Source organism: Brugia malayi, assembly GCF_000002995.4.
Source record: "Brugia malayi strain FR3 genome assembly, contig: Bm_v4_Chr1_scaffold_001, whole genome shotgun sequence".
Taxonomy (NCBI): domain Eukaryota; kingdom Metazoa; phylum Nematoda; class Chromadorea; order Rhabditida; family Onchocercidae; genus Brugia; species Brugia malayi.
In genome coordinates this window covers 5005307-5022469 of record NW_025062475.1, presented here as the reverse complement: position 1 = coordinate 5022469, position 17163 = coordinate 5005307, and the positions used below count along the sequence as shown (strand labels likewise).

Below are 17163 nucleotides of genomic sequence, written 5' to 3'. Positions count from 1 at the left end.
TTGTCTCGAAACTCGAAATAATTTACAAAATATGTAATAAAATCTGTATTACACCCTTTACACGAATCAGCTTCTTATTCAGTTGAAATAATTTTAATTAAATTTCTGATAAAAATTTTAATAAGAATTTATTAGTTTTTTTCTAAACAATATCAAATCAATTTACAATTTGTTTATACTTCATTTGTGTAGTCGTTATGTTTTTTTTTTTTTTTTTTTTCAACGAATATGAAATATGAATTGTCTTTTCGAAATTTTTTCGTCTATTGAAATCTATTTTTTTTTTCTGCATTTCTAAAAATTAATCTGTTGCAGTTTTGTGGGAAATTCCAAAAACATGACAGACTGATAAATTGTCACCGGGTATTTTGATTAGTGATAAAAACTAAAAAAAATAAATGCTTTATAAAATTTCTTGAAGAATCAGTAGTATTTTTGCAGAAAAAGAAAATTTTGAAGTGAAATTTTTATCAACGGAATTATTGCCATATTAAAAATTGTAAAATGAGCACATAATAAGGCAGAGATTAAATTTTTAAAATAATGGTGTTTTAATAATAAATTAATGATATGAATGTAAAACAGTGGTAACAATTTTCAGCTGTAAAATTATGTTTCATTTGAAAAACTTTTGTATTAGATTTTAAAAATTCATAAATTCACATGCATTTAGTTTATGAACTTGAATATATGCAAATTAAATATATTTAAAATTTTGTTGATGAGTTTTAGTGAAATTAGTTCATTTTAGCAGAAGGAAAAGAAAGAAAAATATTTTCATTAATTAACTGTGGTGTCCGTTTAGTTATTATCACAGATATCCACTTTGAAAGAAAAAAATTAGATTAAAAAAGTTGTAGCATAGAAAAGAAATTGATCAGAATTTTATTAATTTTATGAAATGGTAAAAGTAGTAAAAGATAAAAATGGAGTGAGGCGAAAAAGAAAAGATAAAAAATTATAAAAAGAAAATATGAAAGAAAATAAAAATGGAAAAAATGCAAGAATAATTGTATTTTTGCAGTTCAGTAACATTTTTTGAAATTTTGATGCTTTGTTTTTAACAGAAATGAAACTCAGTTATAGAATAGTACTTTAATTTTTTCTATTTGTTAATATTATTATTTATGTTTGTTGTTGTCTTTAAATAATTTAAATTTGGATGAGCAAATAAATGCCCACTTTTTTCGAGAAGCTAAAAGGTTACACGAAATTTCTCTATTTATTTTCAAAGAACTGTATTTGCAGAACAAAAAAAATTTTATACTATGATAACATGTATATAATTTATAACATTATTTGAACTTTTTTTTTTAACTTAAATTTTTTTTAGAAATTTTTTATTACTAATATCCATAGCAAATAATGTTTGCTTTAATTGTTTTTGGATGCAATAATATAATTTGTCTTTAACTGTTCATTTTCTAAGCTTTTAATTTCAATATTTATTATTATTATTTATATTTCAATCTATTTTGTCTGTCTTATTCTTCCTATTGTTCTTTTTTTATTTTTTTTTGCACTAAAATTTGCTTCATTTGAAATTTAGATAATAATTTCTTCATTTTTACCATTGGATTGGATAATTTGATTAGAACGTATTACAAAAATAATGGAATGGAATTGGTATAAGAATTCAGTATATCATTTCCAATATGTTATAATTATTGCTATTGTCATTTTAACAAAATTTACACGTCCGTGCGCACTGCTGTTTCATAACATTAAAGTACAGAAGATTTTGGCATAGATGCGCAACGGACGCACAGTTTGATCGACCATCTGCTCCAACTCGATCAAAACAACCTGTAGTGTTAATGAAATATTAATTTGTTCAAGTGAAAATGGAAAAATTTGTGTTAAAATAGTAGCTTTATTTCATTTGCTCTGTAATTGCTATGTTCCGTTTTGTTAATTATTTACTGTTTATGTTCTTCTGTAATTCCAAAAGTATAATTACCTGGTATCGGTGGTAGCAATGTAGAAGTAATACTTGAACAACGATTACACGTACGTGGACATTGTTTTGTCATTAAATTGTAATAAATAGGATTGTTACAGAGATGTGCACGTGAGGGACAATCACTGAAACCACCTAATGGGCTATAATCGAAGCATGTTGGATTTGTTGTTATCACTGAAATTTTTTTCATTTTAATTTAATTTTAAATAAAATTTCAAACAGAATTAAAACTTATCATCAAAATTAGAAATGTTACTTCAAAAACAAAAACATTCGAAGTTAATTCTAAAATCGTTTCTTTATAAAAAATGGTATAACTTCTTCATTGCTAATTAGTCATATTTTATGCAGCAATTCATTAAATTACTTTTAATAAATTAAAATCCATTGTTCCTTTATTTATTTATTTGCAATGACGATATATTATTTATATTAGTAATCATTTTTAAAAATGTTTCGTTTTTGTGGCTATTACTAATGCATTTTTCGTTCTGTTAATTTTTAAGTGTTTTTTTTTTTATTCATTTCTATTCGTATTGAAATCAATTTGTGAATTTCATCTATAACTAACAATCATAAATTATATAATAAAAAGACTAAATTTATATACAACTATTTTTAATCTCTTTTTTCTTCTTTTTCATCAAAAATATTTCATATCATTAGATATGAAATGAATATATTTCAGTGATATCTTCTACTCTTATCATATCAGCGATCGATTGCATTATGCATTATTTTATTTAAATTATCACTCCTTTTAGCACATAATTTGTATGATTATAATAATTCATTTATACTTATAATAAATATTGAAATTTATTAAAATTTGCAGCGGAAAAAGGAGTACAACAACAATAAAAAAAAAAATAAAATAATTCAGAATAAAAAAAAAGAAGAAAACATCAAAACATACTCTTTGTTGTGATACTCGCTAATAAGTCAAGACAGTTGTCAACTACACACGTTAAACTTTTTTCACATATACCATTAAAGCAGGCTGAAAATGCATTCAAAAATTTATTTTATTTCCGAAACATTAAAGTGGATTCATTTTTTTTATCAATTATCATATCAATTTTCAATAATTTCACTTCAAATTACAAATTATTCACCTTAGTTTTTCGTGCTATCACAGCTATTTCTCATTTATTCGAATATTTTCATTCCTTCTTTTTCTTTTTTGTTTAAATGAAATGAAATGAAATATGCGAAAATTTCAGTGAAATATTATAAACTTACGTCCATGAGCTGGATAACATTGATTATTATAGCACAGCTCATTTTTGTAACATCCTCTTGACGTTCCGTTTAAGCAGTCTTAATTAAAACTTAGAAGAAATTTTAGCTAAAAAAATTTTTTGACAAACTAAACTTTTCCAAAATTTCAAAACTTTGCTTAATATTATCGAAAAAAAAAAGAAAATTTTTTTATCCCAGCAAATATTGTAACTATAATCTATTTCTGATGAAATAAACAAAATTCATTATTAAAAATCAATTGTAACCTGATTTTGTGCTTCCAACTAGTATGAAAACAATGGTAATAGAATAATAATAAAGAATAGCCATTTATTTAATAACAATAGCTTCTTTTCAAAAGAAAAAAAAAATTAATGGAAAAAATTTATTTGGTAAATTTATTTTATACACATTTATGTTAGTAATGTTTGTTTTATCATTACGACTATCCTATTTCTTTCTTTTTTTTTGTTTATTACCAAATAGGAAATGAATTTTTCTCACTGTAACTATCAAAACATTTGTCAAATTGCTTATGCGTAAAAATATGTTTACTTTATCATCAATCACTTTGTTAATAGTAATACTATTATTACAAATATTGAAAAAATCAAATGGCATGAAAAGTTCTCTTTTTTGGTTCAAAATTACAATTGAACAAATATTGTAATATTACATAACATGAGATGTTATCAATTAAAACAGCTAAGCAAATATTTTTGTTTCTTGTTTTTTTAAATCTAACTTTGGCCATTTTTCGTTTCATTTTATGATTTACCATAATTATGGTTTATTATTTATTATTTTTATTATTAGTTCTAATAATATAACAAATAATGATTATTTTGATTTTACTACTAGAGGACGAAATGAATAAATTACAACATTCTGCTATTTTTGTTTGGTTTTCAGAAAGTTTTTTTTTGTTAAAAAGCTAATTTTAGCTAGCAAATTTGGCAGCTTTTTTTTAATGCTACATCACAGAGAATAAATAAAATAAATATGCAATTGAACTGAATCACATATAACTTAATTGAAATATGCAATTCTTTATTGTTATAGTAACAAAACTAATAATATTTTCATCACAATATGAAATGCACCCGGACATCACTACAATGTGACCATTACAGTAGTTAATAATTATTGAAGAGTAATTAATAGTAGTACCACAATCCCTACCTTCAAACCTTTTTTTTTGGTAGCAAAGAATATTCATATTCTGCTATTCTATTTATTTCCTTTAAAAAAAAAAAAAAAAAAAAACTATTTAGGAAAGGTCATCTTTTCACATCAATTTTCTAAATTACTTTTATTTTGTAACCAAAAAGTGAAATGAGAGAAAGCTTTATTCGTATTTTATAAAACATAATTTTTCTTTTTTTTTGTTTTCCTCATGCAAATTGTGCGCTTCGTAAGGTAGTTCATATTATGAATGACAACAACCGAGAAAGATAGAGTGACGTAGACGAATTAAATATACACAACGTTACTATGGCTATGCTAACAATAATAAGGACAACGGTAATGCGCTAATCAACTGGTATAAGTAACAGTAATAATTATAACGATAATGACAATAAAAAAATAATCGTGATAATAATATTAAAAATTAATAATAATAGTAATTATTAATGACAAAAAAAAAATAATAATAATGATAATAAATATATAAATTATAGTAAATAGTGGGCTGGAACAATTGATATACATAAAATCAATTCATAAAACCATCCTAAAGTTTTTCCATTAGCTATTTGAGAAGCTAGTGAAAAGACAACTTCAAGCTGAACTGAGGAATGATCATTATAAATCAGTTACAGTGAGCAAAAGTAAATTCAACATAAATCTTTAATCATCCCATATAGCAAAGCAATAAGACTAAGTCTTAGTACAATAAAAGTACTTAAAATATGCTAAAATTTAGTATCATAAAACAAGGAAAAAAGTTCCACAAATAAAAGCTACCATTTCATTACACCCGCGGTTGTATCACAAATAAAAAAGGAAAAGATGCTTTAGGGATCCTATAATAACTTAAGTACCAAAATACCAAAATATTAAAAAGTTGAAGTAGGAAATACACATTAAGAGAAAATGTTTTAAAATATACTCGGACATTTAGACCAATCACCAATTTTCTTCATCTTCCAATATTCACCGGTAAATACATGTATCAAAGCACCCGTTTCTTCGTGTTGATCTTTTTTAAACCATAATGGTTTATATTCTTCAAATGGTTCACCTGAAGCAAAGGCAAAATAAAAAATCTTCAAAAAATAACGAACTCTTTAATAAAAAAACGAATCATTTTATTTCATATTTAACAGCTCATCTCTAATCATTAAGTCCTAATCCTAAAAGAGGATTGAAGTCGTAAAGTTAATGTAAATGGGATGAAGATCGGTATAAGAATATCACATTACTTTCAGAAGAATATGTTTACTATTTTTAAATTCTTTTGATAAACAAGAAATTTATAAAAAGAATTAAAAAAAAAGAGCAACGAAAAGAAATTGAAATAAGTCTCGTTTCCATATATAAATAAAGAAAAGGCATTATGTTTGAAATAATTTTGCAAAGATAAGAAATACCTCTTTGTAAAGCTTTTTGTGCTAAAATTTCTCGTTCTCGACGAACTGCACGCTGCTTCTCCTCAATTTTTACTTTCATTTCATTTGCTTCATTCCATTTTCCGTCTTCCATTAATCGTTGATCGGGACGAAGTCGTGAATCTGTTGGAGCTACACCTTCTTCTGGTTCATTTAATTCAATTGCCAGCTTTGTGAAATAATACATCTTCTCACTATTTTCTCTGAAATTCTGATCATATATAGTCTGAAGAGAAATCAAAAAATAAGAAAAAAAAGAATTTCAAAATTAAGAAAATTAAACATTTGTGCAATAGGAACTAATTTTTACTTGTGAACACTACAAGATTTCCATTGGATATTAGAGGAATCAAATCACTTTATTGTCCGATTTTTCGAGCGAATTATAAGACATAATTTGAAAATTAGTTTTCATTATGAAATAGCTAAAAAATTTCTATGTAAATAACACACATTGATGAATTGATCGTCCAGATTCGATTTGGTGTATCCGTCTCAAAGCGTGCATTCTCACCAGTGTTAACTTCATTTGTGACCTTAAGTATATCCAAATAGCTATCCCAGATACCTTGGATAAGCCAGTGAACTTCCCCAATTGGATTTTTCACGAAACCAGCTATCTTCAACAGTAAGATTTTCTTAAAATAAACAACAGCAAGAATGATTTTAATAAAAAAAAAATAAATCTTTTTCTAATTACATATACTTCAATTTTACTTCTAATGTTAGTCACAAAAATGGAACTCAACAATCTATGTCCTCTTTACCTAGAGATTCAATTGCGCTGGATAATTTTTTTTTAAACATAAATCCAATACAAGTCATTGTAATAAAAAGATAATTTAAAGATCTTCTGATCGAAGCATTTTTTTTTCTACAATTTACAAAACATAAGTTATAAGAACAAAGAAATTTAACCTTTCGCGGAGGTTCACGCGAAAAATAGCTGTATGGATGGAATTTCAAGACACATTTATCACCAGTCTTGTGATTTTCAATTAACATCTCACCGTGATTATCTATCCATAGTTTACCTACGATGATATTATGTACTGTGGTAGTAACTTTCTTATACGAATATTCATTTCCGCTATCAAGAAACTGAAACAACGATTTTTTAATACAAATAAAAGAAAATTATATTAGATACCAATCACCATTTATTATCTTATAATGATTAATTTTAAATCAGTACAGTAACTATAATGAATACTTAGTTATAAGGAAATAGATTTCTTAGTAATCCGAAAATTTGACATTTCATATTAGAAATTAATACTAATTTACCTTAACATATGTATAACCGACAGGTGTTACTGATAAATATTTTCCACGAAAACGTGATGTCATCGAGAAGTCCTGGTGCAAAGTCCATTTACGGCCATCAGCATGATGTGCTGTTATTGGTGGATGATGACTTACCTAAAAACTTTATCGAAACTACTTTATCGTATTGTATTTCATAGTATAGACGAAGTTTGGAAAATCTACCCATTAAAACAATTATAAAATTATATGGAATGTTATCTAAGGTCAGCAAGGAGTACCTCGTCACATAGAGCATAATTCCATTTTAATTTAGGCAGGGAAAAATCCAGAAACAATTTATACCCACTTGTTCGGCAAAAGAACGCCAACCAAGATCATCGAATCGATCACACTCAAATGTTTCACCGAGTAAAGGATTGAAAGGTTTCGTTGTACGATAACCCGTCGTCGAATATGCACTAACTGCAAATGCCGCTACATAGCACATTTGCTCAAGTGAATCTGCCTTTTCTGCTCCTTCATCTAATAAGTAAGAATATTCGAGATCCTCAGAAATCCTTTGTAGCACAGAAAGTGGTTCACTAAAATTCACCTGCAAAAATTTAGATGAGAAATGATAGATTTGTGTTATATCTCTGCAGAAGTGTGTATAAATTTATGGAATTGTTGCATGGGCTATATTCAAGGAAGTTTGAATTAAATAATTCTACAGCAATGCGTGCATTGAAAAAAAGAGCACAAATAAAAGCATGAATAATTTCGATGATTTATTTAATTATCACACAACGGATGCTTTCCTCCCCAATCATTATAATCTCTTAGGCATTAGCATAACTTGTCTCCTATCCTACAACTGATTGTAAATTAATGATTATTTCCTTCCAAATAATCTGTGAATTTAAAAATTAGCATACAGGCATCGGGATTTTGCTCAATTCTTTGCCAATACAATTGCGCATAATAGACCACAAACTGATAGAAGTTTGTGGTCTTTCGGGTATTTTGGTACGACGCTGTCGTGAATGTTGGGTTGTTGGAGCAGAACGGGTTAACCTGGTTTCCGACTGCAAAAATATATTACTGTGTACCGTTATTGTTTCATTTTTAACAATAACGGATAAAATTAGAAATCTATACCTTTACTATTTTTGGATAAATAATTTCCGCATTAAATAATTTCGAATTTGTCACTTCACCAATAGATTCAGTCTGAGAAGAACTAGATTTTCTGAAAGATGAAAACAAAATTAAAGATACGATGCTATTTCAGATAATAATTCCCAATGTTTACGCAGCAGTATGCTTTTCTATTAGTTGCAAAACTGCAAAATATTAATCATCCTACCTGCCATCATCATGCATATCAGAAACATAATCATATGCATCATGAAATTCTTCTTCCGCATCCAAAAATGCTATAATAAATCATCTTTTAATAAAATAAGAAAAACTTTATCATTATTATTTAAAAAGTAGAACCAGAAAAGTTCCAGCAATATACTACCACTTGCTTATCACTGCAAGACATCGTGAAAGTTGCAGATATTCCATATCAATTCTAGAAGATGCGAGAAGAGATGAATTTTAATTACAATTTTCCTTATCAAAACAAATATCTTATTATATAAAAGGAAAAAAAAAAAAACACTGATTTTGACTTTCATAAAGATTTTTGTAAGATTTACGTGGTTCTGAAGCAACACTGCCTTTGTGTGTCGAACGATATGCCACACGTTCAAGTTTACTATGTTGTTGCGCAAGCTCTTCTAATTGATCTTGCAATCTGAGGCGTTGTTCATGTTCATTTGCTGCATAACGTCCAACTTTTTTCGATTCCTATACTGTTTAATCGATAAGATTAATTTGAATAATAAATAATTAGCTTCCTCACCTTATTTAGCATAAACCTAGAGCAATTTGATTTAAGTCTAAAAACTCTTTTTCAGAATTTTAAAATGTACAAAACAGCCAACTTGTAAAGTTATTTAGGTTATTAACTGCGGACAAAACCTATATCATTCTACAATTTAAAAGATTTCGTTTAAGTTTTCAAATCCTCATTTATCAGCTTTTTCTTTTTAACTCTACGTTCCTTAATTTATTTTATTGTTAAAAGTTTCCGATTATTAGTATAAAATTTCATTTCTTTCTTTTTTGATAAAATTTCGGCCATTTTTCTTCTTTTGAAATGTCTTTAAAGAAAAAAAAAAAAATCATACTTCAGCAGTAAGAGTGACAAATTCTTCGCAAGCTTTCATCATCGCAGCAGTTGTAATTTTAAATAAGTTGATGCGTTCAGCCAACGCTTTAATTTTTCCGGTCTTTTCTAGGTCACTCATTGCTTTCAGAAGTTCCGATCCATGTTTCGCTAAAATTTTTGAATAAATTAAGATTCTCTGCAAAACTGGTTTTTTAAATACATTTGTGATTTTTTATTTGATATATAATCTAAAAATTGCAAATCAGATGAACCAAATTAAAGTCCATCTTGAAAAATAAATAAACGAATCAGAGCTGAAAATCGGAGTAAACAGTATACTGTTTTCTGCTTATCGGATCACATAGATAAAATCCCATTTTCGTAAACTGAATGTAAGCAGTAAAAAATATTTTCGTTTAATAGCATTGTCAATAAAAAATCAAATACAAAAAAAGAAAAGGAAACCATCCCAGAAAATTATTACAACCTAATTTGAAATAACAACTTCTAACAATTCTTTTAATAGCCTCTAATAATAAGTGAAAAAAAAAAATAAAATAAAAACAGACAAATAAGAGAGCTGCATGTTCTTAAATCAAAAATTTTGGCAGCAATTGCTCGATTCATTGTTTCTATAGCTGCAGCACCACTGTTACCAGATACGCTCATCTTAATATCATCATCTTCATCTGTAAGACGACAAAAAAGAAATATCACAAAACAGAATTCATTTCAGATTATGTACAACGCTAGCAGAAAAAATATTCAATAATACTTTAACTAGCAATCGTTTATAACAAATCTGATCCATGAAAAATCAGATATCAATTATCATTCATTCGCTTCTTTAATTCGTAATCATGATAATAAAGATCATAATGATGATGATAGAAAATGATGAACCGATAAATTGAAATTTTTGAGATAAATTGGCTTAAATATCTCCTAACATCTTCTAACATATTTCTGTATTCTTACTATTTCCAATGCAAGATAAGATGATGTAGAATTTTCCCAGTAATAATTTTAGGAAAACTGTTATTCGAAAAAAAAAAAAAAAACACGATAAAAGGATAGAATAAAAGGGATTAAATTAAAATTTCTCACTGAAAGTTCTCGCAAACATCGTTTGTCGTCAAGAAGTAGTTCCCTTTAATTTCTATTGTTTGAATCACAGTGTTAATTATTTTCATGATACGAAGTCGGAAAGCATAAAGGAAAAATTCATAACATGATCGAAAGAGTAGGAAATAAATTGGCGGAATAAAAATCAAAGAGAATTTTTTCTAACAAACCTGATTCAGCATCACGAACAGCGCGATGACGAGCACATTCGAGTGCATGGAACCATTTGTCGTGATCCAATTCATTTTGAGCTTTCAAATGAAATGTTTGTGATGGTGCAGAAATTGTCAAGCTGTTCGTTGCTTTGTCTGCATGAATACGAGCCTCTTGCAAATTGATACTGCCGCGACATGACTGTCCTACTTCAGACGAATTCCTGCAAAATTTTTGGTAAATATGATTCATGTTGTTATAATTTCTCTAAATGTAGTTTTCCATTAAAATTTACTTTGAAACACTCGAAAATTAAAGAATCAAATTAGAAAATCATACATAGTCGTATCAATACACATCATTTTTAAAGAAACAAATGATCAACATTTGACCCACCACTAATCTCCTATCATAATATCATCGATACTTTAATAGACATTATATTTCCAACATTATCTGTCAATTAAATTTTTTTCAGAAATGCTCCAACAATTAGTACAGCAATAACACATTTTCTTATGAAGGTGGGAAAGACTTATGTTGCATACATTTTTCGTGCTCGCCTTTTTTTTTTTTTTTTTTAATTTTTAAAACTTAAAAAAAAAATCAATTTATTTGAAAAAATCCGAAAACATTATGGAAATTTTTACAGAAATACCTTGGTGACGATTTACAACTAAAACACAGCAAAGGCATTCTTCCAGTGGTTCTATACTAACATCGGAAATTGAGCAAGAAATTCTGACAAACAGACAATGATACAAGATGTAAAGCAGAAAGGTAAATTTCTTCACTGAAATTTAAGAACATATGTTTGCGAATTTCATTTATCCACTCATGTCGTTATCTCATTATATTATCTCATCATCAAGAAAATCATACAGAAAAAATAAAAAAAAAATCAGAAAAAAAGAGAAAGACAATGTTTATCAAATCTTTTTATTATTTATTTCTTTTACATTAAATAACAAAAAAATAGAATTAAATTTGTTAGAAGATATTAAGTAAAAGAGAGGTACATTATATAAGACATTTTTTGTTGTCGATTTATTTCCATTGTATTAAATAACAAAGCAAAAAATTCTGACGATGAAAATCATATAAGTATGACGATTATTCCGCGTTAATCAAAGTTTCAATGATAGTAGTGCTTATTGTGACATGAATCATGAAATTTCTCAATAAATATTTTAACTTAATGTAATGTATCAGTGCTATTAAATTATGGTCGGAACTAAATTTTATTTTCTGAAAAGTGAATTGAGTCGAAATTTTTGTTTATTGTTCTTTAGTGAATTTTCATTTTTATCATTTTTACTTCACTTTAAGAATGTATGGTGTAAAATAAAATAAATCTTAAAAAAAGTGTTTCATACTTTATTGAACTATTTCTTCTAATATAATTTTTTGAGAAATATAATTTACAATCTTTCAGCTTACTTAGTCATGCCAATACTAAATGAACCTTTTTGCTAAACTCACTCGCAGTTCAATTCAAAAAGAACCAGTGTGACGTTAGAAGTGATTTCTTATCTACCATTTTCAAATATATGCAATTTGCATATTATGTTCTGGGAACTGTAAGCCTAAGAAAAAAATCCTAAATAAATAGGAACTGATCATAAATATACACCTCACATTCATTGAGGGAATAGTTTTATATCAACATACTAGTTCTATCTAACCCGAAATCTAATTAATGATTGCAATAGATTTGGAATGGAAAAAAAAAGATAACTAATCAAATTAATGCCATAAAATAAAACGAATGTTTGCTTTCTCAAAAATTTAAACATATTTTTTTTTCTTTTCACGAGCACCTCCAAGTTCAATTATTCATTATTATAAATTGCTTATAAGAAATTTTCTAAAATCTTGACATTAAAAAACGACATGATGAATATGATTTCAATTCATAATTGTATCCAAATTGTAACCAACCAATTCAATTTCTGATCGCAATTTCTATTCCTTATTCTAATTTAAAAAGAAAAAGGTTTTAAATAGAGTAATAAGCGTTTTTTTTTCTTTTTTGCCCATGATAATGAATTTAATTAAAAAATAAGGCGAAACTATGAAAAAATTAGACAACTAAATATTTTTGTGGCAAGGCTAATTTTTTCTTTTTCTCTAGCTACTATAGTGATGCATAGAGTATTTAACAAAAAGAAAAAAAAATGCTTGTAAAATATTGGATAGAAAAGCCATTGCATTCATTAGGATCTCTAATATGTAAACATGACAATTCATATGTCAACTGCAGGAATAAAAATCTCAAGAAAAAAAAATTTGCTGAAATTGACAGACCATCAACATATTTGCCAAATAAATAAAAAACATTCAAATTTGGGATCCAGGCTTAAAAGTTTCTCTTTGATCTCGAAGTATATACATAAGTTATCTGGTTTTGTTAAAAAATATATATATATATAAAACAAGCGTCCCGAAATATTTATTTTGTTCTGAAATTAATGCAAACAATCTTTAAAACTACAGAAAGTAAAACTGCTGAACATTTCTAACACATCTGAAATCATAAAAGCCACAGCAAACTGTTTTTGTGCTTGGACATTTTAAAAAGAATGTAAAAGAATCACTATTAGCAAAGATGAGAAGTCATACACCAAATGATGATAAACAGCACAGAATTCAACTAAATCAATATACTCAAACAAATCAGATCAAATTTTCTTTCTTTCTAAAAGCTCTCATCTATACTGGGTCCCTTACATATCTAAGAAAAATACCAACTTCCAGATATCCGGCAAAAAAAAAATCTTTTCCTAAAAATAGGAACAATATGAAGTAAATGAAACTTTAGATTTCTATCAGCCTGTTTTTGTTTCAGAACATCAAAACTTAACAGCAAATTCCTAATCGAATCGACAATATACCAACTTCGACAAAAACGTACATTCTCATATTTAAAGAAGAATCAATAAATGTGAGATAGTGTATTAGCAAAGTCTTTAACATTTGAAATATTTTTTTCATGAAATTCAGTTGAAATAAAACTAACCTATAATAACTTAGATTAGCACACGAATCGAGCACAAACCAACGTTGACGATATCCTTTGATATAATTTGTCCACTTCAATAGCCAACCACATTTCTCGCCTAGTTCTAGTGATAAATCTGAGGAGCGTGAAGTTCCAATTGGCATTTAAAAATGGTTTTTCCCAATTTTGAAATCTGTAAACAAGCTTGATAGAGCAAATTTGACAATTTAATTTATAATAATTTTTCGTATGTCGTAGAAGTTATTAAAATCATGCATTCGTCACATAATATGACAGACATATATGGACACATAGAATTTCACGAAAAATTCAAGTTTTATAAAAATTATTTTCGTAAAGGATTTAAAAATAACTAATAAAATTTTGAAATCAGACAAACGTAAAATCACAATGTAAAAATAATTCTTATACTATAATGTTGATTTTGTTAAAATGGCGCTAATTTTATAAAAAAAAAAAAAAAAAAAATAAATAATAAAAAAAGAAATAAGATAAAAGTATAAATAAGATAAAAGAAAAAAAGAACTTTAATTTTGACGATAAAAAAAGAAATGCATGTAAAATATATAAATATGAATATCAAATAAATGTATACAAAATAGATAGAGAAAAAGAAATGTGCTGAAACGCTACGAAATGTTTTATACTTGTATAATTAACAATCAATTTTAAATATTGATTATATCACTGTTATTAATAAATATTTTATTCAGTCCTTAGTGAAACTTTTAAAATTGCTAGAAACTCTGGAAATCCTCAAAAATCCCAACCAATCTAATTATTGGAAGTCAAGCCGAAAAAAACACAAATTAAAAAAAAGTGGCACTACAATTCATAATGAATACGTTTTGTCTATGCAACATCCCAAGTGAAGTATGCTACACGGATGAAACGAATAGATCATTTGGGAATTTAATTTAAATGCAAAAGAGAAAAGAAAAAATTTTAAATGATTGAAATATTTAATGGTTGTTACTTATAGACAGTTTTTACAGAATTTATTAAGTATCCAGAACATTATAATAAGTAGAACTTTAGGTGCTCAGGATGCTGTGGATAGAACTTGAAATACCCCTGGAAGTGATTAGGATTCTATAGTAGGTAGAACCTGAAATAGACAACCTGAATGTGTCTATGATACTATAAAGAACCTAAATTGAATTACCTGAAAAGGTCCATAATACTATAATAGAAAGAACTGAAATAGAAATCTGAAAGTGTCTATGATAAATAGCAGAACACAAAGTAAACTGATGATGCCATTTGCAAGTACAGTCGTCTCATACCGATCATTTAATTAAACTAACAAATCAGTAGAATATCGGTTAAAACATTACATTTACGTCTAATAACATCTTACCCAATGTTCATTCAATAACATCTTACCCAATGTTCATTCAATAACATCTTACCCAATGTTCATTCAATAACATCTTACCCAATGTTCATTCAATAACATCTTACCCAATGTTCATTCAATAACATCTTACCCAATGTTCATTCAATAACATCTTACCCAATGTTCATTCAATAACATCTTACCCAATGTTCATTCAATAACATCTTACCCAATGTTCATTCAATAACATCTTACCCAATGTTCATTCAATAACATCTTACCCAATGTTCATTCAATAACATCTTACCCAATGTTCATTCAATAACATCTTACCCAATGTTCATTCAATAATGTTCATTCAATAACATCTTACCCAATGTTCATTCAATAACATCTTACCCAATGTTCATTCAATAACATCTTACCCAATGTTCATTCAATAACATCTTACCCAATGTTCATTCAATAACATCTTACCCAATGTTCATTCAATAACATCTTACCCAATGTTCATTCAATAACATCTTACCCAATGTTCATTCAATAACATCTTACCCAATGTTCATTCAATAACATCTTACCCAATGTTCATTCAATAACATCTTACCCAATGTTCATTCAATAACATCTTACCCAATGTTCATTCAATAACATCTTACCCAATGTTCATTCAATAACATCTTACCAATGTTCATTCAATAACATCTTACCCAATGTTCATTCAATAACATCTTACCCAATGTTCATTCAATAACATCTTACCCAATGTTCATTCAATAACATCTTACCCAATGTTCATTCAATAACATCTTACCCAATGTTCATTCAATAACATCTTACCCAATGTTCATTCAATAATATCTTACCCAATGTTCAGTCAATAACATCTTACCCAATGTTCATTCAATAACATCTTACCCAATGTTCATTCAATAACATCTTACCCAATGTTCATTCAATAACATCTTACCCAATGTTCATTCAATAACATCTTACCCAATGTTCATTCAATAATATCTTACCCAATGTTCAGTCAATAACATCTTACCCAATGTTCAGTCAATAACATCTTACCCAATGTTCATTCAATAACATCTTACCCAATGTTCATTCAATAACATCTTACCCAATGTTCAGTCAATAACATCTTACCCAATGTTCAGTCAATATTCTTATTCATTATCACCCAATCTTATCTAAAGTCTACCCAATAATATTTCATTCAGTTATTTATTTAAATACATATTTGCCGACTTTCATTTACCAATTAATAATCAAATTCTAATTTCATTTTTAAATTCGTCTTAGGCGAAAAAGAAAAGAATTGTTTTCATCGACGAAAAGTGCTTGAAATGCTTACAATGGAGAAAAAAAAAAATGAACCGAAGAAAATAAAAATTAAAAGGCTTTAATTTAATTTACCACATGTTTTCGTTTTTTTTTTTTTTTTTCATTTTAGTTTAAAATGATATTTTTTGGTAGTTTGAAATTTTTTAATTACGCAAAAATCGTTTAGCTGAAATAATTAAATTTGCGTATTTTCTACACAAATATACTTTATTACTTCATCTCATTTCTTTCGCTCGAATGAAAAATTTCGATTTTTCCTTTCTTTCAAATTATATAACAAGCAAATAATTTTTGCTGCATATTACTCAATAATAATAAGTTTTGAACTGAATCAAAATTTTGAAATTTAATCAAACTTTTTTTCAATTATTTTGATTACATATTTCATTTTTGATTTATTCAGTCTTTTTTATTTTTAATTTTTATGCTAAGTTAGCAATAAATATTTACTATTTTGAAGAAAAAAAGATAGTAATAATAAATAAAGAGAAAAAACGGAAAAGAAAAATTTGCAAGGAATTAATGCCAAATTGCTATTACTTCAATAATTATCAAAGGAACATACCATCATAGATTATTTAACAAACTGATTTAAATATTTTTCGTTTAAAATGGGGTCACTAAATCAGCTGAAATCTGATGTTATCACTAATACTCGTTATAGTTTATATTTCTCATTCATGTTTTGTTATCAGTTAATCATCTTACTTCGATAATAGATTTAAATATTCCAGAAAAGAGAAGAATATTTTTAAATTCCCTTTCATTTTATTAAGTAAAAGAAAAAATTTTTTAATTAACGATTTTTTGTTCCTACAAAATTTCGCTTTTTTCTGCATCATTTAATCTATTTTTTAAACTAATCCACTGAAAATACAATATTTGATT

At 26.8% G+C, this 17163-nt stretch overlaps 2 protein-coding genes across 2 annotated transcripts; both read right to left on the bottom strand.

The window, feature by feature from the left end:
- Positions 1-1681: 1681 nt before the first annotated feature.
- Positions 1682-3535, bottom strand: Bm2930 (ShTK domain containing protein; the record flags this gene model as incomplete). The annotated part of the gene is made up of 5 exons (XM_043076588.1): positions 1682-1806; positions 1961-2137; positions 2880-2963; positions 3206-3283; positions 3472-3535. The coding sequence occupies 5 exons, from the start codon at positions 3533-3535 to the stop codon at positions 1682-1684; spliced, it is 528 nt and encodes a 175-aa protein (XP_042932522.1).
- Positions 3536-5307: 1772 nt separating this feature from the next.
- Positions 5308-13729, bottom strand: Bma-obr-1 (Oxysterol-binding protein; the record flags this gene model as incomplete). The annotated part of the gene is made up of 14 exons (XM_043076587.1): positions 5308-5450; positions 5800-6020; positions 6271-6437; positions 6736-6918; positions 7105-7239; positions 7433-7678; positions 8001-8150; positions 8224-8314; positions 8432-8501; positions 8772-8922; positions 9306-9454; positions 9856-9975; positions 10582-10787; positions 13584-13729. The coding sequence occupies 14 exons, from the start codon at positions 13727-13729 to the stop codon at positions 5308-5310; spliced, it is 2178 nt and encodes a 725-aa protein (XP_042932521.1).
- Positions 13730-17163: the final 3434 nt, after the last annotated feature.